This window comes from Helicoverpa armigera, chromosome 18 (assembly GCF_030705265.1).
Source record: "Helicoverpa armigera isolate CAAS_96S chromosome 18, ASM3070526v1, whole genome shotgun sequence".
In the NCBI taxonomy this organism is placed as follows: domain Eukaryota; kingdom Metazoa; phylum Arthropoda; class Insecta; order Lepidoptera; family Noctuidae; genus Helicoverpa; species Helicoverpa armigera.
This window is the reverse complement of record NC_087137.1, coordinates 4,265,406-4,290,351: the sequence shown is the minus strand read 5'-3', so window position 1 is coordinate 4,290,351 and position 24,946 is coordinate 4,265,406. Positions and strand designations below refer to the sequence as shown.

At 34.9% G+C, this 24,946-nt stretch overlaps 1 protein-coding gene across 4 annotated transcripts in view; it reads right to left on the bottom strand.

Moving 5' to 3' along the window:
- LOC110375373 (histone-lysine N-methyltransferase PRDM16) overlaps nt 1–24,946 on the bottom strand; it is a 101,779-nt gene that overhangs the window by 47,271 nt on the left and 29,562 nt on the right. For 2 of the 4 annotated variants that reach the window (XM_049847387.2, XM_049847391.2), the window contains exon 2: nt 14,532–14,576. In XM_049847387.2, the coding sequence (XP_049703344.2) occupies nt 14,532–14,576 (45 nt within the window). Of the gene's footprint in view, nt 1–10,577; nt 11,007–14,531; nt 14,577–24,946 lie in introns of those variants that run through there. The other 2 variants (XM_049847398.2, XM_049847404.2) reach the window with 1 other exon arrangement.

Sequence of the window (24,946 nt, the reverse complement as noted above, 5' to 3'; positions counted from 1 at the left end):
AAGGTCGATATAAGGTTGAGCTGGTATGTGTACCTTAAAGTCGAGTGTCTTGCTAAAGAAATCGTCAATAAACAAAAGTTTTAGTTAAATTAATGCTCTACTTCTTAGTTTTTGTTGTTTGATATACAGTGCGTTCACGTTTAATATTTCAATTATTGGATTAAGCAATAACAAAAAGACAGGTAAATCCAAAATATAATGATATGATTAACTAATTTATCGTAGATATTAACAGTTTTCATTAAAAAAAACAATAGATTTTATTTAGTCTGGTCAACTTAACTACCAAATACTTCAAAAATTAATAACATTATCATCTTAAAATCCCTTAAAAACTCGGAACTACCTTCACAAATTACTAAATTAATTAAAACGCAGACAGAACACCATGTAGACTCAATGAAAACAAAACTCACTTGATAGGGCTCTCGACATAATAAAGGCATCCGGACATAGCCGAAGTCGTTCGGGCAAGTTCGCGCAACAACCCCTGAGCGATTGCACTATAATGCATCTCCGATATGAATCCCTGAACCTCATTTGTTCCATTGACTTATTATGTTTGTACGCCGATACTTGTGGAAAGACAATGACAAACCGTTAGATGAGGCCTGAGAATTTATGTGGATTGTGTAAAACAATATAATAAATAAGCGAAAGTTAATGGTAATAACAGGCAAAGTTATATATTACACTAAACTTATACTGTTGCTCAATCATTTTTGAGGCATCTTTTTCTTTAAGAATGACGTCCAATTCTTAGATAATTATTTATAGTAACTTTCTCCTAGCTTGAAAGCCTAAAGAAGGAATATAAAGTTGACTTATTATCGACCATAAATTACTACACAGACTTATTTAGAGCGATTAATAAAATTTATCTAACAAAGGTTTTTTTCCATCTGAAAACAATCGAATCGATTTGATTGCGTTATCATACGTTGATAGGTATTTATAGCATGAGATCTAGGTTGTACGCCCATTAGGCCTCGTTAGAATCACCTCTTTTATTCAACGCATTAATAAAATGCCTAGTTAGATGTGAAAAGCAATTAATTATAAATTAATGCGTATTGCAAATAAATATTGTTGGTTCAGATTTAGATCTAAAAACTTGATTATTTTTTCGTTAAAACGGCTATAGTAAAACCAATGAACGATATAGATAGTCTTTTGTCTTACATTCGTGCGAATTTTAGATATTAAATTGACAAAAAAATGCTAGGCGATAACTTTCTTATTAAAAAAGCCGTTAAAAAAGCGACAGAGTGCAATCAAAACATGACATGTGGTTGTGGGGGGGTCACGGCGTGACATTACCCTTTCGTCTCCATTTTTTATTCCCAAAATTGGATAAAAAAGCATTATTTTTTCGCGTTTTTTTACACCGCTTTTGTGTGAAATTTCGCACGGTTCGTTTTGGCGTAGGGTTGTCACGCCGATTTGAATGCAACTAATTTTGGTTTTCCTAACCCTTAACTGTTCTCGCACAATGCTTTTACTATCTTCGAAAGGGTACCGCTTATCTCCTACCTGTCTTTATAGAGGCGTGAAGGGTTGATCCTTTTCTTGACCTTCTGACATAAGGGGTTGGGGTTATTTTTTTTGCAAAATGTGTAAATTTAAGATGAGCCCAATCAGTGGCAATTGTTATATCTTTGAACATCCCTTATCTAAAAAAGATTGAGGTAACGAGATTAAGTTATCTTTGTAACCTAATTTCGAGGCCTTTGTGACCTCGTACTGATAATGGCTTACAGTTAAAGGTAACTTATTAATGAAGATCACACGAGTTTTTTCACCTTATAGATAATAATTTATAGTATCTACAAAATCTTTTCGATATTTTTGGGAAAGCAGTTTTTAACTGACTCGGTGAGTAATGGTTTAAAAATCGATTGGTAAATGATTTAAAATATTCGATGTGAACTTATATCTCAGTGTGAAAGTACTTGTATGTGCAACTGACCATATTTGCTATATTTAGTACATAATAAATATGTACCTCAGCCCTTCTTAAAGTAAGTACGTATTAAGATCTTAAAAGATTTGTCTCATACATCTGGATTATATTATTCTATTCATGTTCTTCGTTCAATCGTTTTGACTTCACAAATAACATGGACATTACTGAGCACAATTGTAAGGACACCTGCTGAGGCCCTTAGGTGTCCTTATTCCTATTCAAATTGCGAAAAGAAGCATGCTAAAATAAACCTTATTTCTGTAGTTGTAAAGTTGAAGATATAAGCTGATGTTTTCAAAAGAATTAGTAGCCACAGGGCGTATCTTAGTTAAGGTAGTCATGTGAATAATTCTACACAAATCCTTTTACTGATTATCATTTCAATGACATAAGTCACTTATGTAGGGTCTCAACAATAGCGTACATAATAATCACGTTCCCAACCAAACAAACTATATGCAACATCTTGAAAGGGAAGCCGTATTACCGATTTGTTTAGCCGTTTCTGTATTATGTAAGTCAAAATATATGTGTTTTGTTGTCAACTTTACAGTTTACAAGTGTTATGTGATGGTCAGTAACCGACCGATGTTTTGTTTCTCATCATGATTTAGAGGTGGTGAATCATTATGTCACAGCGGATTTCATCATGGTGCAAGTCAGAAACACTGTGCATAAAATAATCCTGATTCCTATCTAAAGAATCCATGCGTGTAATGGATCGTTAATCTATTTACTACGAAGACAAGATACTGAGTCTAATGAAAAAATGCTACATACCGCCTACGCCTACGCTACGGCGTAGCGGTCGTAGACACAGATCGATCTGCGGCTACAAGTGACAAAGTTTTTCAAGATGGCGCGGGGCAGAGGGGGTGTATAGGGGGATGCTCATATTTTTTACTGTCGGTCGGGGTGAGCAGTGGAGCCGATCGCTACAGCGCTCTCCACTCACTCGGCCTCTTAAAAGCCTCTCTTCCTGTAAGGGACGTTTCTGAGAAATACATGTGCCGTTATACACGTAAGTGTCTATGTGGCTTTATGTCGCGGGATCTGTAAATGGGCAATCTGTGTGAGTGTCGGTACTTTGATAGCGGGGCGTGCGGGGAATGACATTTGAAGATAGTACTGAAGTACATAGGTGCGGGTAACTATCCCAGGGAGACTTTGTACATAATATTTTTTTTATTACAATTATGCTTAAAGCATCATGGTTTACTATTGATAATATCATGCAGGAATTAACATTTTTTGTTATAAAAAGGATTATTTATACAAAAAAAAGGAAATTCATTATCTAAACCACCACAAACAAACAACATTCTGTACCATATACTACATAGCATACACTGCAGTATAATATTGTACAAAGTAACACGAGCTAATCAAAGTTGTATGAGGAACAACATTAGCGGTAGATAAACCAGTATCTGCGGATAATACGCGCACTGCCCGGACAGAGCAAACATACTGCTCTCGCTGTTTACTGCGACGGCCGACAGCCATAGCGGGGTAAGTGCATGCTAGTTACAATCTTGTTAGAAATTTTTGGGCTATGAATTTGAAATAGCATTAACACGAAGACACAGTTTTTAAGTTAAATTATAAATGCAATTGATGCATGAGTTTTGATAGGCTTGTTTCTTATTTTACTTTATACAAAAAATACGGTAATTTTTACTCAATCATACATACATAACATTCCTTGCTAATAAGAACTAATATTCATACACAAAATAATTTTCTGAATACGATAGGTATGATGAGATGTCATGAGAAACCAAAATACACAGCTACGCCCCCATTACCCGGATATCGTACACAGGCAATGTACACAAATCCTGCAGCGTACTTGAAATTAATTTCGTATAGCCGGCGGCAGTGGGGGGTTAACCCCACCCCACCGCAGACACGTGCGGAACCACGGATAACCGAGTTTTACCGCGTCGCAAATAGCCCACGGCGATTTTGTTTAATACCCGATTGAATAAGTTAATCATCGTTTTCATTCAGATAATTGGATGTTGCGATGTAACAAGTGGGTTATTTTGTTTTATTTTAGGGTTAAAGCGTGGTTTGACTTTTCAACTTACATTATTATAAACTAGCTGTTTTTCCTACAGTTTCACCTGCTTTCCGGGGGACCACTGCCCGGATAAAATACAGCTTATGTTACATAGCATGTATACCAAATCGGTTCTGTAATTTCGGAGCCTTTAAAGTACAAACAATGTAAAAATGTTTTCTCTTGAATATATTACGTAGTAAAAACAAATAATAGTCCCCATATTTAATGAAATTCTCTAGAGCATTACATCATATTAATTTTAGGTATTACACACCACATATTTACATAAAATTAATCATTATTACCAAAATATTTATCAATGTTTCTAAATCGGTCGTTCGAGCGATTACTTCTGACTAACACGCGAATAGCAACATATGTCACGTCTTTATATAACGCGAAAGATAGCCGCAAATATACTATATCTTCAGGTAAACAGTCAAAAATATTTACTGATAAAACCTGATAGAACCAACTTTAACTAGTAATGCTGAATGTGTGTTCACGTAAATTGACAAATGTGAAGCAATAGTTTAAAATAGTTATGTTTTCACTGAAACCTTAATCCGTCATAAAAATATAATGATGATTGTGAATAAATTACATTGGAGGCTTTTTAGAAAACAAAATAATGTTCTTTGTGTCTCCAAGAAGTATACCTATAGAAAACGGGCACTTGGTAGGTATATCAGGTGGATCAAACCATGCCATTGTAATAATGGCTGAGTACTATGTCTGCGTTGGATTTCTAAGCTACCCAAATTGTTATCGTGATTATGTGTTAAAAATAGGAAAAGAAGTAAAAACCAGCATTAGGTAATAGCTGTCTGACATAATACTAAACTGGGTGTATTGAACAGGACCATATAGTAACGTTTAGTTTTAGTTGGTTTGTTTCTAAGTGCCATTGCGTCATGTATTCCATTTGTGTATAGATTTCTTTATATAAATTTCTTTTTACTTGGATTTAAATTGGTCCCAATATTGGTATAAAATAGCTCCCCACTTCGCCCTAGTAACATCAATAGCAAATATGAGTAAACAATTCAAAACTATGTATAAAATAGACTTCTGTGTACTCAATTTTCATGCGTATTTAGTTTGTTCATAAAACATTGCATATGGCTTTAAATTTTTATTTGAATTTATATCTTTTTTCTCTATCAATGGTGCTCTGCAAACGTACAGGGGTAAAACAATAAAAAAGAACAAAGGCTTTGTACAATGGTCACAGTTTATTATAAGAGTTTGCTCCTATTATGATGGAATATGGGAAGAACTGAGTGGATGGGATCGGTTAATTGAACCCATTTCAATGATTATTGTTATTATTCTCACGGAACAATTGATAGGTAGATACTTTAAAAATACACGACATGCTTTAGAATCATTGATATTAAATTAAAAAACTGATTTGTCTAATGTAAAGATAAAGTTAAGATAGATGAAAGACAATAATTTATTTTCACAAAACATGCTCTCTTTTGAAAGAATACAACAGTTTTCCTGACACACTTTGTCACATTGTTTTGAAACATTGAGAGCTCAGAGTATGCAACAATTATTAAAATTTCACGCAACTACATTAAAAGATTTGCCAATTGCTACCGTGGAGAATACACGAACACATACGAAGGCTTATACTCCTACTTCACTGTCACTATTGTTATAATTTCACGAGCTAAAATACCCCTTATGTCACTATCTTAAAGGTGATATTAGTGTAAACATACTTGATAATGTTGCGCATTGTATATTTTGCGTTCGCAGCCACGTACCGCGGATATCTAAATATGCGGATCCTATTAAATCAGAAATAGGTATCCAATCAGTGCGCTTATGCTTCACTGCTTTTATACAGTCGTTAGGTAGCGCAACGTTCACGATATTAATACATCGCTAACCCTCCAATGCAGCCACATTCCTGCTTACTTTAATTCATACGGTACGCTGGCTGACTACTAACTACTCTGTGTGCCTTTACTTTGCGACTGTCAAAGAACTTCATACAGATTCATAAACTTCCGCGATTGATTTCACCTAGTACTTGCTCAGTATGTAGGTGTGTCATAACATTTATGAAGGCTTTATCAGTTTTATTAATGCGTATCAATTGTAGATAAGATTAAATCACACCATATAATATTTTATGTAAAATATAGTTTTATCACGGGTAAAATCTTAATAAAATATAATAGCTGAATAAGAGTAGACAAGTAGGTAATATTCGTTTTGGATATTACATAGTGCTGCACATAATGTTCGTCAATTTTCCGCATCCCTGCGCTGCCTTCAAGGGTTGTCAAAACGAAACACGCTCCCCCACGAATTGACAAAATAGCTGCGCCACATAAACCCACCAAAACGATAGAAAACTCCACAAAAGGCTGAAGGTACTCGACGCCTCTCAACCTAAACGCTTTAACTATGTTCCGACCCCATGCTTCAGGATTGCTCACTCCACTTGTCTCCAAAAACGCATGAATATTTTATAGGAGTTTATGCCTAATAGCAGGGGAGGAAGAGTTAGCTTCGCGTGCGAGACCCGAGATAATGATGGCACTTCAGCCGCCGGTTTTGATATTACTTCTAATTGGTGGTGGTCCTCACATAAAACTGTTGCACGCGCCACCCCTATGTACTGGTGAAGTGGAATATGCGCTATTATGTCATAACCGTTTAATATAATTTCCAATCGTTTGATAAAAACATAACAAGAGATTTGTTGCCGTAGGTTATTGCTTTCTTAACCGGGTTTTTCACTAAAAGGAGTGTACCTATGTATTATCTATATAGAGTCTCTTGTCCATTAAATATACATACCTATACGTTTAGTTTTATAAACGATCACCTAGTTACCGTGATAAAATGTGATACTCGTATCACAAATATTGGTTCAATGACCAGGACTCAAACTAAAATTATCCTAAAAGCGAATGAAACGATAAAACACAATGGAACGTAGATAAAACCCAACAGAACATTTTAAATATCTAAACATACTTAATTAGTAAAATACAACAAAATAAATAAGGTGCATGAACCGGAAAAACTACATATCGGAAAATATTATAAGGCCTACTGTTACAAAACTAGAAGACTTGTAGACTAATCTGATATAGTTTTAAAGATGTAACTGAATTTCTCACATAATTACTTAGCAGTGGATACTTTCCGCAATATTTTAATTAGGTAATAGTAGTTCATGTAGATGATACCTACACTTAACAAAAAGTGCCATCAAATCTGAGCATAATACAAAAATTAGCATTAAATTAGCATTGCCATTCAACGTGGCAATGCAGCCAGTCTTCTGGGCACTTTTCCGGAGGACAGTGATGCGGAGGAATACTTCGACGCCTGATCGTTGCTCTTTTATATTATGTTTTATGTTTATATACAAAAATTAGTTAGGATAATTTATAATGAGCCAATAATGTGAAATCGAAAACCAACATAATTTTACTACGTATGTACGTACTTAATTTCTTAGCGTACGTTTCTCATATTTCCTACAGGTATCAAAGAGAGGCGAGACAACGCTTGCATATTTTAATTAGGCAGCGCGACGAATGAGGCTTTACAGCGGCGCTCGTAAAGCGGAGCGAGCGAAGCAAGCGAGGAGGCGCTTATTAGTGCCGAGACAGAAGCCTGTTTATCGGACCTAGTGTTGCCAGCGTGCAAATTTTAAGTTTTTTTTTTTTGTTTTGGCATTGAAAATTTTAGCTTTACCGTAAACACCAAAATATTGGGATATATTGATTTAAACATGTTAAACATTATTGTAGCGTTTTTTATTGCCACAAAAATATTGTGAAGTTACAGGCAAAGAAATGAAGAAACTCAACTAAAATATTCCTTCGACTTTTCAAGTCAAACTTGCTAGCAAAATGATATCCACCAAAGCATTATTTACATAAAATCAGCTTACAAGTCATATAGAAACATGGCAACACCAGACAGAAGCCGGTTTATCGGCCGCGGGCGTGCCTCACAGCGCATTCCGATCGAGGCGACCGCGACCGAGCTTTACGACCATCGCTTAATGACACCACGTTACGACCGGGAAGAGAATCGATTCACGTTTAACTATCGAACTATGGAACCTATCGATTCTTGTTAAACTGTAATACTGGCCATCATTAGTGGCCTTGCGTTGATTATTTGAATTTGGAATCGGGGAATAAATTGTTTTGATTTTCTTGGGTTGTAAATTTTTTGTGTTATTTAGAAACGATGGTTGCTTATAGATGATAAATAGTTGTAGCTTTCAATCAATCATCACATCTACAGTTTAAGTAAAACGTAAGACATATAAAAGAAACTATGCAACAACTTATACCCATTTTAACTGACGAACATAAACGTCCGTTTTTCTGAAAACAACTGTTTACTTTGAAAATTGAACAAGAAAAATCATACTGAACAGTTTTAAGAAAACGAAAGTTGATCTTGGGCCTTATTATTGTATTAAATACGTCTAGATATAACATATCATGACAACTTGACAAATATCAATGACATACACTGTGTTCTTCCGTGATATGCAACTACTGGTAGCGACTTGTTCGCCGACGCTGAAGAATTTGATAACGCTAATTTCAATAACTATTATACTATATCAGACTGGATTTGAAAAAGGGGGCTATGCCACTGACGTAAGCCGACATATTTTCTTAGTTCTGAAGAGACAATACTATATTTTGTTATCCAAATAGGTAGTCAATATGATTCGTCATTTCTCTTTTGTTTTTACTTAAGTGTTTACAGAAACCCCTATAAAATAATTGAGGTATGGCCTCAACTTTCAGGTCAAGTTATAAAGCTAATAAATTACCGACGAAATTTGTGTAAGGAAAGTGTGAGTAATTATGTATTTGGGAAAACACAATAGATAAGAGTACTACTCATTCTCTAGACAAAAATATTTACACACTTATTAAGGAAAACTATATTACTTACTTATTAAGGTAAAGTTATATTTATCTGGGGCAGAAATCAAAAAGTGTCTTAAATAATAACTATTGAAAATCTATCAGTTGCATAGTTGTAGATTATCGTATAGCAGAATACTGAAAACTTTAAAGATATCTATTACTTTGATAGTCCTTCCAAACTATATAATATGCACTAAGTATATGTACAAGTTAAGTTAGACAAACAAAATCGCTTAGAAATAGATAACCTTGAAATTATCTACATCCCGGATAAATTATTTTCATTTAACGCAATAAATAACATACGTTTACAAGATAAACGGCAAACGTGACTTATCTGTATAACGATCGATATTATCGAATAACGTTTACTCACACCTCTGTTTAGACCTAAAAGATTAAGATTATGACTGTCTAAAATGTAATCTACTACGTTCAATTTAAGGTTTAAAAAATGTCTCGTCATGATACAAAGATTAGACAAACATAGAGCAGGTTTTTCGTTTCAAAAGTCCATGTTGCATCATGAAATAAAATATCAATATACTGCTCCTTGGTTTTTTACCTAATAGACTTAGAGACACATTGATAAACAAGGTCTTTCAAAAGAAGAAAGATCTATCATAAACTTTTCATCATCTCAGTTTTTGCGAGTGCATAGACTGGAAAACTATGTAAGTACATGTAGGTATTAGGAACTATACCTAAGAATAACACTCGGATTCCCCAATGTTACCAATTAGATAACCTTTCGAATACGGTATTTTAAACGATATACGTTTTTGAAGTAATAAAGAAAAATTTCATTAATTTAATTTCGCAAAAAGTTAAGCAATCTTCTGATCTGTGTCTAACTCCCATGCTGTTTTCTGTTCAACTGATAATACTTACCCATCCAAAATAATTTAAAAAAGCTCACTGAGTCATTTATTCAAATATTTATATTTTCGATATAAATATCTACAAATGTCTAGTCCAAAATTAGGTCTTAGCAAGTACCTACATGACAACTACATGAGTACCTACGTGTGTTTTAATTACATAATCAATCATTGCACAAGGTTTTAAAACAGCCCCGCAACAGGAAAAAATCGAAAAGAAAATTCTAATATGTAGTTGTGTAACTAAAAATATAGGTACTTACTATTTTGGTATGGATGTATCTTATTTGTAGTGATAAAACCCCTGAAAGTTTAATTTATGCTTTTCAAAGCACTACTAAATACAAGTAGGTAGGTACTTATAACCAGTTCCCAAAAAAGGAGGAAATTTTTTATTCGAATGATTTTTTTAATTAAGATGAAAATTTCTTCTTACTAAACATTTGTTGTTCGGAACATTTTATACCTGCGTTTGAAATAACTTTTGTCTAGGAGCACTATATTTGTTATATCACATGTGTTTTCTTCCTGGCGGAAAATCTAATTCCCCATATGTTTTCTATTAAATAGAACGTATTAAGAAATCCATATGTTTAGTTTTTATGAATTTTCGCGGAATTTATATATCTTTTCATCATCAATCATGAAAGGAATTCTAAAATAAAACCTTGAAGAAGTCCTTATCTTTAAAAATACACTAAACGAAAAAAAAAACAAAAACTTACCGGAAAATTATCACCAATTATCACAAACACTTTCAAACATCCCTGACCGTGATAGCCGTACAGTAACAGTTTGTTAATAAAACAATAAATGTCATGAAAAGACAACGAACAACAAATTACACACCTGTTCACTTTCAAGACACTTTTCATCACTAAACTAGCAATCGTCACTCACGTACACAGAGATAATTCACAAGATATCTAGATTAGACGAACTATATGATATGTAATCGACCGTGTCATAATCGTAGCCGATGCCTTGTTTAGCACAATACGATAAACACTGATAAATAAATTAAAAGAAATAAGTTTACATTATTAATTGGAATTACTACGTAATCGATTGGATGATAAATGGGGATTTTATGTGGCGGATGCAGATACGCCCGCGATTTGATACTCAGGCACGTTGTTTGTTCGAGTAGTTGAAATCGAACGACTCGACTCGATTTGAATCGACCGTCTTATATTTATATGAAAGTGCTAAGGAGATTGTTACGTGTACTTCAGTAATAGGTATTTAGAACCTTATCTAACTCGCGCACCTGACACAAACGATGCAAATCTGTTCTATTTTATCAAATTCTTGTTGTAACTAAAGTTAAAATTATAAATTTAAAAAAACCCCCGACCCAAAAAAGTATGCAATAATTATGACAAAAGGTTAAAAACGCTAAACCCTATAAAAAGCAAAAAATAACTTTTAACACTACGTAAACTAAATTTTGTCGTGTCGGGGGACCGCTCTAATTCATAACTTCAGATAGGTACGTGTTTTTTTTTAAACGATTGTTGTAATTAGGTAGGTATCATTTGATTTATGTAAGTATTTATGAAGGTAAAAAGCGGTCCCCCGACACGTCAAAATTTAGTTTACGTAGTGTTAAAAGTTATTTTTGCTTTTATAGGGTTTAGCGTTTTAACCTTTTGTCATAATTATTGCATACTTTTTTGGGTCGGGGGTTTTTTTAAATTTATAATTTAATTTTATTTCATACTTTTTAAAGGAGCTTCTTAATTTTTCCTTCTTTCATTTAATTTATTTTATCTTAAGATGGGGTCGCTATATGCGATCTCGGCCAAAGGAAGCTGTTTAACAATCCTCATGACAAACTGGCTCTGGGAGAATTGCACAGATTGAGAAACAATAAAGATTAACCTTTGGACATTCTAGATTTTCAGCAAAAATATAAATCGGTTTATCCGTTTCATTCCGGTATTCCAGGGTTTCATCCGCCACATCCCATTTCCAGCATCAGGTTCTCGTCAATCAGAAACATGAAGAGAACTCGTCAAGACAAATTCAACGAGCCCAAACTCGATGGGTTTACTGAAAGGCAGTTCAGGGTTACGTCTCCTACCTTCGTGCCCTAACAGAAGACCAGCTCAGTGGTTCCAAAAGACATTAGTGTTTCAAATTTCAGATCCCACATATACTTGCAAGTAAACTGAGCGTGTAACATTCCTATCACATCTAGCAAACGAGCTGATGACCTTGAAGACCTGAACCGATTTCCACCAAACATAGCTAAGAACACTCCGGACTGACATACCTTTTAAACAAAAAAAACCGCATTACAATCGGATCATCCGTTTGGGAGCTACGATGCCACATACACACACACACACACACACACACACACACACACACACACACACACAGACACGTCAAACTTATAACACCCCGTCGTTTTTGCGTCGGGGGTTAAAAAGACATGACACACAGTCATAAATTGCAGGTACATCGTTTATTTAGCTTGATATTCAATAACTTTAACTTAGGGCGACTGATCTAGACAAAACATCGTACTTGGCACATTTTATCCTTTTATGGCATCAAAATAAAATGTCTTAGTGAGGTATATCTTTCCTTACAGATGTGAAGAACATTATGAGTAAATATATGTGACTGAATCGTGAGCATGTTATAGGCAACTTTAGGTCTTCCTTAAATGTAAAATTATACATAGGTATACAGTTCAAATTGCGTTAGCAGCCATATTTGACTACCACTAGCGATATGTCTACATTACGATACATAATGTACGTACATATATACATCATCATTTACGTTAGCACTTATTTATTATTGATAAGTCCCATGCATATAATATAAGATCGCAATTAATGATTTAGCCAATACAATGCTGAGTTATCACATAATATATCGATTAGCTTGATATTAACCGCATTAGCGTGATAGCTTAGATATACGAAGCTATATGAAATATATATATATATATTCGTCTATAAAACGCATATCATTTCTTGTAATTAAGTGTGAACTTATTCTTAAAGCCTTTTTTTACCACTATTTCTTCCAAAATTGTACTATGCTGTGGTAGGCTTTGGGCTTTTTTTAGTCCACCATTATATCAACTTGCAGGAGGAAGCTAGTAATCTTATAAAGCCGAAGAGATTTTCTCTTTGCTCCGTTTACTCAAACCCGCTTATCCTAGGAAGTAATTAACTAAATAGAAAAAATCTTTCAGTGTTAGATAGGTACCCAATTAGACAAAAAAGGCTACTTTTTATCCGGGTGTGCGTTATAGTTCTCACATGACGCAAGCAAAACTGAACTGCAAGAGAGAATTTTGGTTCAGCGTAAAAGCAAGAAAAACAGACCAGCATCTATAATCCTACTATACAGGGTTACTGGTAAGTAGACCGCATCCTTTCAGGAGGTGATAGCATAGGTCAATACAAATTTGACCCTGAGATACACTGGGCAAAAGTTGACCCGTTTGAAGATAATCGAATTTCAAGATCTTTTCTTTACAAGTCGTCTAGGTACACGAATACATTTTTATTATGAGTTAAAAGTCTCGTTTTGGCGGATTTTTGTGTGTTTTGTGCCTTTTTGGATAGCTTGATAGATGTAGATGTTTTTTAAGTATTTTGCACAAAAAAAATGAAGAGTAATATTTTTGAGAAAATATCTACTAAAAAAGTAATTTCTGTTCGCTATAATTTCCTCTGTGATTTGTACAGTTTTATGGTTTGTTATTATGAAGTGATTCATCTTCTATCCAAAAACACACAAAAATCCACAAAAACGAGACTTTTGACTAATAATGAAAATTTGTACGTGTACCTAGACGACTGATCTTGAAATTCGATTATCGGGTTAACTTTTGCCCAGAGTATCCCAGAGTCAAATTTGTCCGTATTGACCTATACTATCACCTCCTGAAAGGATGCGGTCTACTTACCAGTAACCCTGTATAGTATTTACCTCTATAAACGCGAATGTCCGTTTGTATACTCCTAATTAACCGATCATCATGAAACTTTGTACACATATCTTGGTGGTAAGTACTAGAATGAATAAAATATAATGAAAATGAATGAATAAATAGGATACTTCTTATCACCACACCACGCGGGTGAAGCCGCGGACGGAAGCTAGTATTGCTATAATATTAGTGATGGTGTAAAGTCCGAATGCCAAGGTCATCAACAATATGTCCATTCAAGCGTAACAATAATTCATTTCTACTAAAAGAATAAAGGTTAATAATGCTACGACGTACTCTATGAAATAATCACTGACCATAATTTTTGCTATCGTGTCGATGACTGGTTAAACTTTATCAGGCTATTACGTTAATTTGCGGAAGAATTTTATATCAGGTTCCATCTGTATCACTCTATGTTCGCGTGCAAATAGAGCGCAAAGAGCTATGTTAGAGATAGTAAGCTATGTGAACATCTACAGAAAGAATTTGACTACCGAAGATTATAAATGATCCTATAGAAAGTAGAGTCTCTCAGAGTTTAGCCAGGGAGTTAGAGAGAATTACGACAAAACCATGTACCGATTTAAATAAAAGTGACTTAGACAATCTAGATACTTAGAAAGGAGAAAGGGGAATAATGTTACATTTTCAGATTTTGAAAGCAGATTCCTCGTGATATGGATGGAACTGCGAGGATAGAAAAATAATGACTCACCCGTATTGTCATCATTTGCTGATGGCTCGCCATCTTCTTCGGCGCCTGAAACAAAAATATTATTTGAACTAACCCTTAACAGCCAGTTTCTCCATCAAAAGTTAAAGCCAAAGTAATGTCTAAAGTAAAAGTAACCGTCAAATTCGTTTTTTCAAGGCTAAAGTGACATCAAAACTAATAGAAAAAATTAAAAACGTAAATAACATAAACTATAGTATATGGTACTACCAACGAGCATAAAGTTCAATAGCTAAAGCCCATATTATCTGTAAAGTTACGAATGATGTGCCGGCACCGACAAGCACAGAAGAGGGTTCCGTACAGGATATTAGCGGATAATTACACTAAATTGCAACCATAATGGATCACCTAAACGATTCAACATGAGTGCTTGTAATGTAGACAGTGGGTGAAATAGTTTAGTGTGAGTTGTTAAATAAGAAAGTTTAAAGTGAGTTAATGATTCTACTCATAAGAAAGTTGATTTCCCGGTCATACAAAAATTGCTGAATTGTCATTGTAGGTACACGCACGTAATCAAAGTTTATTTATCAATGTAAAACTTTTTTCCTTGATTCGAAGTCCACATGATGCAACCACTTAACAGGAGATATGTTGTTACTGCCTATTATACTGTGTTATCAAAACCAAATGAAATTGTGACCAGTTCAATTAGTTCTTTAGAAACTAGAGCTTCAACAAGTCAGCGTCCTTTGTGAAACGTAAGGTTGTTCACTGTTATTGTGTTTTCTCTTTACAATTGTTCCGTAGCAACCCGAAATCTGAATTTGTGGCCGTTTGTCGGCAATCAAGTGTAAGTTTGCTTGTAAGAGTACATTTCTGCCTAAATCTTCGAAGAATTTTTTCTTTAAGTTACGTGATGTCAAGGTGCTACTTTATAGGAACTATTGGCCTGTCTAATAATTATATCAGACTGTAAGCATTGCGTAAATAAAGCATATCTTCGTTTGTTCTTTATTGACTTGTATTTTAGCTCCAGTATTCCTTCTAAATAAAATAGATGCTTTGTACTACGACAATAAAATAATAATAAGTATTTTGACAGCTATCGAACTGGAAAACTGACACGTTTTACATTCATTAACTATAATATAATAAATTGGTTTTACCTAAAGGTAATCATATATTTCAATTTAGGTTCGACTTCCGCTCGGTTTTACCTACATCTGAGATAACAAATTCAATCGTATCAAAATATGCTATTTCCAATAGATAATGATTCATATGATAAGTACTGATGGTACCTATCTATTTGTAGCATCAATAAACATGTGGTGGGTTTTGCACAAATATTGACAAATATTTGTAATCCCTTAAAATTATTCTTCACTGCTTATTTGGAATTTTACATAGGTAAGTAAGTAATTCTTTAATCAGTTATAACGAATTGTGTATTATCATGACTTTATCACAATACTGTTATCTGTTTTCATTCTTATTTTAGTTGAAATAAAAACACAATCGGTGTGGCAAAATATTTATTTCTTACACTTAATCTTTGTTTATCAAAACGTGCTGATACATTCAAATCTTTGATACCACAAACTCCAAGTATGATATACAAACAATGATAATAAATAATAATTGCCTTTATGATTTCAGTAAACCTTGAGATGATGTAGGACATGATTTTTTCATGGTTTTGTTAAAAAAACTCTTTGGTGAAATAGCATTTCGTTCGTTACATCGCTTCCTCTTCCAAGCTTTTTCGCAGGGCAATGTGCGAATCGCGGGTATAATCGCTACAGCCAATAAATAAAATTGTCACCTAATAATAACGAAAGATGACACTATATTTTATATTTTGCGTAGCAAAACCGTGCGTACCTAAACGCGCAACAAATTCAGAATGGAGAAAAATCACATAGTACTGCATGACATCTAATAAATGACCTTCTATAGACGGACCGCATCAAACGTCACCTTAACCTTATGATCGATCGACTTTTATTTGTCCACACGCTCCTTTATTCACGATGCATATTAATCCAAAGAACTAATTCATCTCTTTTAAACTAGGTACTCTTTGTTTGCAAAGTTTACATTTTTCTTAATAATTCAAAATCACCACACTAATTACATCAATATACTATCCGTATTGATGTTATTAGGATATATGTATTACCTATAGGGATGGAATATCCTCTCCATTAGTTACACCCAAACGAGCCGATAACCACGATATCAGCATCATCAAGGTTCGTGACTTATATAACCACTGCGTTGGATTAAATAATATATTTCGTTTAATCTTATCCTATCCAGCTCAATCATCTGTCTGTGACGCTAACGGCGTTATCAAAGTAACGTGATAACGGATTCTTTGTAACGACAATTTTATATTATTTCGCAATAGTTTTATTACTTAGGATTCGGTATCTAAGTAGTGAAACGGAACTCTTTTATCTGGTACCAAGAGAGGGCTCACGGCCACCACACGGTATACTCGGGTAGATGAGCAGTGAGCTAAGGGTGCTTCTACACGGTGACACTAGCGACTCGCGTATGTACCAAAGCAAAATACCCACCCGCGTACTCTGTTACGTGCTTGCTTCAGCTACATGCACCGTGTACACGCCCCAAAGGGTACCCGTCGTCTATCCAACGAAGACAGTCCCGTGTCGGAGGCGCGTTTCGTTTCACGGACTCAGCAAATGCAGCGATGCCCATTAAGGCCGAAGCCTGCCGAGGCTGTGGGATGGTTCGAGTTATAGCGGCCCTAGAAGGAACTGGCCTCGGTAAGATGGGTTTTGATCAGCGAAATTCTTGGATCGCACACTGATGTTACGCTACTACGTTATGCAGCTATGCTGCGAAAATGAGCTGAGTTGTGACCGTTTCCACTGATGCTTAGCTATGTAGCAATACGAGTAAGCACTAAGCAGACTTATTTTTGGAAATAATATAGCCCAGGTGTAGGTAGGTAGGTATAGAAGTTTTTATAATAGTCATAATTATTGGAATCAGTCTTCTATACCCAGACTTACAATCTACAAATCTTTATAACGGTAGGTACAAGTAGTTCAGCTATCGATATCTGATAACTTGCTAGCCTCCACGTTGCTTGACCGTTGGTTCAGTCCAATAGGTTCAATTAAATTTGCCCCATCATCTTTCTGATAAGAAAAATATGTATCACAGTTCTAGCTACTTTAATTAAGTATTAATTGCCATTAATTACATAGCTTTGGGGCATTAAATATATATATTTTTTAATTTCATTTCATCACATAATGCAGATGACTCTTTCTTTTTCATATACTTTCAGAGATCAGTTAAACCCATCATGAACTTAGCGTAGACATATTATCACGAAACTTTAGATAGAAAATTGAAACAGGACTCATGCAAAGTCATGGATACAGATGGTATCATCAGGTAAACATTGAGATGTTGTTATCCTTATCTCATTATCGTCATAACAGCAATTTAGAACGTTTGACAAAATCTACACCGGTAATAGGTACCTACCATTGTATCCCTCTCTTATCTGCAATACCTAAGTTACTTAGTTCATTATGTAAGTTGATAGATTGCAACACATCATTAAGATTTTGCTGAACAGATTACTTTTACGCTTCTGAAGATTGATTAAATTGTACCAGAATCATGAATTTTAATTATTAAATTGTATTTAAGTAATTATATTAACCAGGGCTTTTTTATTCAGTTATCTTGAATTTGTCTGTGACCATTGTCCCATTTCTTCGTCTGTCCCAATAATCGTTGCAGGAAAAGCTCGAATACATCTTTACCACTTATTACTTTTATCCACCAAGATCCGCTTTAGTCCAACAAGATTCCATCTAATCAACGTTCATCAACAACCATCTGTAAACCCAAAGCAACTGCAACCGCCAAGGATGTCGCGAGCTCAGCTATTCTTAACAAAATGCGTAATAATAGTCATAACTACGCGGCTTCTGCTTCCCTCACTATCAAATCAAAACATCTTGAGACGAACGGTACATTACACGAACACCTTTCCACCTACTTAGTCAAATAATACAGGCAGGCACGCGACAGGAGACCGGAACAAAGCCCAGTCTACACAGACTAAACCATCATTACGAATTGAAGAAAAGAAGCCAGCTGCCTCCCACTTCCTCTCCTTACAAAATCGTGTAATACAAGATGTTCGCATTGTACGGCGGTTTATTTTAGGGCACATTCATTACGCCACTCGAATTGGCGCGTGTTCTTATCTTTGTTTGTCTGTGTGCAAGCCGCTGGTATGTCACGTGCCTTATGACTGACCGAAATTAGTATTATTTATCCTTAGTTTAGCATGCAGACATGCCACAAGGTAAGAGTTGATAATGATGTTGTTTGTGGGAAATTCAAGTACCGAAAACAATAATTAGTGTAGAGGAAAATGGTTACTTTCGGATAATTAAAACCATAAATAACCAACCTACAGGTATTAAAGTAGGTACCTACATGAAAAAATAATGAAAGTAACTTAAGGACATATTATTGATAATTATTACAGAAGCTCATTTAATTTTAAATAGGTATGTGATTTACTTTAGTTTGCGATGGGACTGTCATAAACTGTGTTCAAAACTCCCTTAAAATAAAGACTGCAAAAAACTTGTCAAACATGGTTTCATACAAAAATATTCAGCATACTTATTCATTAAAACGGAACCACAATGCAGTAGCTCAATTATTTAAGCGATGATTAACCTTAAAAAGTTGTTCTAAGACACGTGGCATCTTAACATTATGAATAACGACCCCCAAATCTGGGGTCAATAATACCGCGTTTATTAGAAACCAGTTTCAAGTTGGAGCGCCATCTGCCGAGGGCGTCGTCTTCCGCTGCATTGTGAGCGCACACCGGTCTGCGCACGCGCATGCAACGATAGTCTTCCTGTGCGGTGTCAGATGTTCGTAGGTCACTTCTTAGGAAGAGGGTCAGGGAACTTACTGACTGTTTTTTATCGTGCTTATAAATTCGTGTTAGGATTTTTGCTAATTTTGCTATTTTTGCCAATAACAATACACGAATAATGATACAAGGAACGAAACAGTAGCCCATCCCTAAAATTCGACCCAATAATATTTTTATGATATTTATTTAGCAATATTCGGTGCTAATAAAGAGTAACCCTCAAACGCGCGGTGGTATCATTGAGACCCGCCGCCCTTGTTTGCCAGGAAGCTAAGCCGCGTAACGGTGTTTGTCCGAACAAATTTATGTGTGTCGTTACTATACTGTCACAAATCTACTTATCTACCAGAACCACGCCTTCAATAACACAGGTCAACAGCATTTTTGGTGCAAAGGTGAAATATACAATTTCTTGTAGGATATTAGATACGTAATCGAAGTCCAGAACATAGAGTTGCACTAGCACGTAGGGATTTAGAGATATACCCCTCCTAAAGTACCAAAAACGCGATTTTAACGATATTTGACGATTTTTTTGAAGTACAGCAAAATAGTTTTTTTTGTTTCTATCTATAGCATTATATAGTACCACTCTTCCCGATTGAAATTCATTTTTATTTCCAACGTTAAGAGTTTAAATTTTCATGAAATATGTATACAGCTACGATAGTTCGATCTTCCCTATATTTCATTTGGCCTGTTAGTATGAAAAAACTCCACTTTAGTTATAAAATGGTATATATCGGGAAATAAAACTCGCAAAAATATAAATTAAAATGGGGTTAATGCGGGGAAAGTAGTACTATATGATGCTTTAGTTAGAAATTCCTATAAAATTCTGCTGTCCCCAAAAAATGACATCAAATTTCATAAAAAAACGCGTTTTTGGTACTTTAGGAGGGGTATATCTCTAAATCCCTGCGTGCTAGTGCAACTTTATGTTCTGGACTTCGATTACGTATCTAATATCCTACAAGAAATTGTATATTTCACCTTTGCACCAAAAAAAAAATTATAATTTGTTGACCAGTGTAATACGAGCTTTAGCGTTACGGACATCTGTGAGCCAATATAGTTTTATGAATTTGCTACCCGAAATAAATCAGCTGACTAGAAGAAACGTATTTGCATAACTTTGCACACAAGTTCGCAACTTCAGTACTTATTAGTCTTTCTAAAGAAATGTTTCGTCTCAGTAGTGTATAAGAAACCAAACAAACACTTGACAAGCGTTATGCAATATAAAACACATAGGCATCGCACGCACACAGACAAGCGTTCAGATGAGTGTATTTATCGTATCGAAGGTACGGGCATTGTCCATTGTGTCGACGCCTTGGCCTATTGTTCCGCCTTGTGTATGTACCCATTCCAGCCACATCGATCGGCTTACATATACACTGTTATGACTTCCACTACCTATGTTCTGATATAGCCGCACTAGAAACTACTGAAGGAAATCTTGATGTGTAAACACAAACGCTAGTTTCTGCGGAATGCTTGTTAAATGTGAATTCGAACAGAATATTCAAGTAGATTCGCGTGCAGCCCTTTGCTGAATATGACAAATCCATTTTCCCCCTTAAGCGAGGAGATTTACAGTTGATCATATGAGTAAACTCCCCAAATGTAATATGTTTCGGGGTATAAATTGTCATATTCTTGTAATTCTAGTAATAACCGCATGTTGCTGTCATATGAACAGTACAAATCCACCCATGGCAGTTATACGGCACAGGATGCGGAATTCGTATTTCGTCACCAAATTACATGATTTATTGTCATCGCGGATCAACTAAGGGCGCGAGTATTCGCACGGGGTGAATTTTGTTTATAAAATAACCAAATCACTTCCAAATCGAAATAAATGTATTTCAAAGAAAATTATCTGAGTGGTGTATAACTTTTAAGGACTTAAAGCATAGTTGCATAATTTATTTTACTTCTTAATGGCCCTTAAATGCTGGTCTTGTTAATTTTATGACCTATTAACTTTTTTTTAAATTATGCATTAAATGAATCATAGAAGCAACTTTATTATAATTTTATAATTCTTATATCAAGTTGTCATAAGACTGACCGCTTCATAAATTCACCAGTGTATAACGTGTAAAGCTACTGAGGGGAAATGAGGGCAATATTGAACGAAAATATTATAATAAACTATGAAGCTATATTGTGAATGTGACAGTCCGCGTGTCGCGCCGACCCCCGCACAACGCCATTTAAGGGTTAACTCTGCGCCCTGACAGAGGGTCGTCTTTGTAAACTGAAAGGATTATTTAGAACAATAACTTCCGAACATTTATCACTTTTGTTCACGCCCGATGTACTAATAAAGATTAATAAAGTTATGACAATGTCTCAAATTGAGTATTTCCCGTGGTTTATTATTTTGTTACAGATTGATCAATTAAGAAAGTTTTACTGAACTCCCACGTTCATATACAAATATATCATAAAATGAAACTCGAATAATATTTTAGTTTCGTTTATTGTGTGGGCAAAAAGCACATAATCATTTATGTTTGTATATTAGGTACTTATAAAAATATATTAGCTCTACCTAAATTAATATAGCTAACCTAACATTTACTGCAGTAACAATGGAAATTAGATAACAAATACATTTAATAACTTAACCAATCCTTATTCTTTCATCCCCCTGATCAGAAACTCCATAAGAAAACTGCATTTCCTCTACACGTAATAAAGCGACTGCAGTGACACCAAACACGAATTAACTTTCAACAACCCTCCTTCGCACTATCAATCCTAAGACACGAACACGATCCGTTAAGTGGTCGATCGGACCCCATGGCGATTTAATTCACTTCTCACGCGACGCGGTAGGCGGAGGGTTAAGGGATTACGCGCCACGCGACGCTACAGATATTGTCGATTTGGGGAGATGAGCCTGTCTCGAGTAATGATGCTGACATAATAGTAAGGTGGTTTGAGGAGATTTACTTCCATTAGGTCAATTAATGTTTTTTTATAATATTTTTAAATTATTTATAAGTCAAAAAGAATTAAAATTTTTTGGCAGTGACCTGCATCAAACTAGACTACAGCTTATATCTTGGGGATCCGACGCAACAGTCCAATTAAGCATTTCGATTCTAAGTATCTCAAGAGTAAAATATCTCATCCGACTTGGCTGATAATTTGATTGGGCCCATTGCAACGATCACATATTTATATACGGCTAGTATGAAAGTCTAAAAAGTTTGATTAGATTCACGATTACCTTCAAAATTAACCAGTCTACCAACCATCGAGTCAATTGTCGGGCGACAGTTTACTCTGTAGTGAGAGAGAGCTCTAAATATGGAGTTGTGTCTGTTTGCAGGTTGGTATTAAAAAATAAACAAAATATTATTGAAAATAATACTTTTTTCTGGAATATAATGCGTATGACGTAGTGCAATATTACGAGAATCAATCACATGATATCTCCAGTAATCATATTATCTGAGACAAAGCAATCATTCATTGTCACGGCTGTATTATTGATTCTATCGTGCAGCCAGATAATTATTGTTAATTGAACATTAATGTTATGTGCATGAGTTTGCTTCTTGCAAGTGCAAAACCTTGAAATAATTATTGTGTTACTTTTCAGCAGCAAGAGAGCATGAGTGATTCTAAGTGTAGTTCTCGGGGCTAACTTAGAGCTACTTATTCAAAATACCAATGGGTATGCCTCTTGCTTATAATTTCGTTTGAGCTTATGAGTTTGAATTTTCAGACAAAAACTTATCAATATAATCTTGCGTTGAAAAATAATAAAAAGACAGCTAACTGAGGACAGTTTAGTCCATTTTACTATTTAGTGTCTAAATAAACGCTTTTACTGCCTAAAACTTTTACCAATTTTGACGACGATTAAACATAATTTCATCTAAATATCACGCAAATATAACATAGAAACGTAAATACACCAAAAACATCAACTAATGAAGCGCACATTCGCGGCGGGGACATTAGCTACTATAGAGTTGTCATATTTTTCCATCTGTCAGCTTCGGCCACGGGGATTTGTTGCATCACTCCCCCGTCGCGAAGCAAATTAGCGGCGCATTGACGAATTTAAAGCGATATCATAACATTGGGGATGGATTACGAATATTTTATTGCTGCAAGGAATAATTAAAAAGTTTTCCAAGACTACGTTTAGAAGTTTTATTGAGTTATCAAAAAATATAATAAGTAAAGCCAGTTTACTGTAAATTAGACTGTTGATGAGAACAATTACTTTTTTATCACCAGAGGCTGAGTTCAACTTCTTCGTTCTAGGGGCTGACGTATCTGTGATAAAAAGACCAAAATAAAATTTGGCTAAACAAAACCTTGCGTTCCAATTCTTAGAAATAATGTGTTTTAAGATATTAACAAACAGTCTATTAATTATGCCTTGATTTGAACTTAAGGTTCACAAGTTTACATCGAAAAACGTCGCTAAACCTAGACCGTTCATCCGTGGGGTTCCGCAGCATATGTCCCTCCCTAGCTCCCCACCGATGACAATATTTCACGCAATTGTGGACCAAATCCCGCGCACAATGATATTATTGAGTTACACATGTCCCGCGAGGGCGAATGAACAAATACAGATATGAAATAAATGGCCTCCAACCATTATCTGTAATGACCCCATTACTACTGCGTGGAGGTGTTAACATTAGTTTTTTTCTAAAGATAATTTGTCATTTTTATTGTTTTCGTAAAATCGGTTTTTTGTGGTATGGTTTTTTTTTTGAGGATCTCTGGATTAAGTTATCATTATTGTCACTGTCCTGTAGGTTTTAGTTTTATCTCAATTAATGAAATTTTGGAATGGCTTATTTTAGGGTCTTAAATTATAATCAGTTCTAGAAAGTCCATGAAAGGAATCTTATAAGATTCTATGGAAAAAACATAGTGTTGATGTATTTTTCTAACAAGTAAAAGTAAATTGTCAAAATATATCTCCAAACTGAATTTCAAGTGTACTTCTGCCAAGTACCTACTTACATTCTTAAAGAGTTTAACTTATCACGTCACATTAATACAAACATTGATATTTAAAACAACATTGGTGGTCCACAAACCCGAAACTTAATAACGCTAAATCTCAAAACATTTTTTACACTCATAAAGGCGAAGACACACGATCCGTCATCGTTCGTGCGTTTTCGTCGCGGCCGTCACGTTGGTCGTTAGCTGTCATAAACTCAGCACTTTACGACACTGCCTGATCTGTTAAGACTTGCCCACTTCATAATGTTTGCTGGATTTAAACACATTTCGACAGTACCACTGTTATTGGTATGAATGTTCAAACGTTATTAGTCAGTTAGTTCACCATTTGCTATAGTAATACGATGATAAAATTACAGGAACGTGCTTAAAAACATATTTGCTATAGCAAATAGTTTCTAATGCTGGCTGTAAATGTCAATCTATTTGGTCAGACAGTATAAAACAAAAATATTGGACGTAAAGATTCCAATTT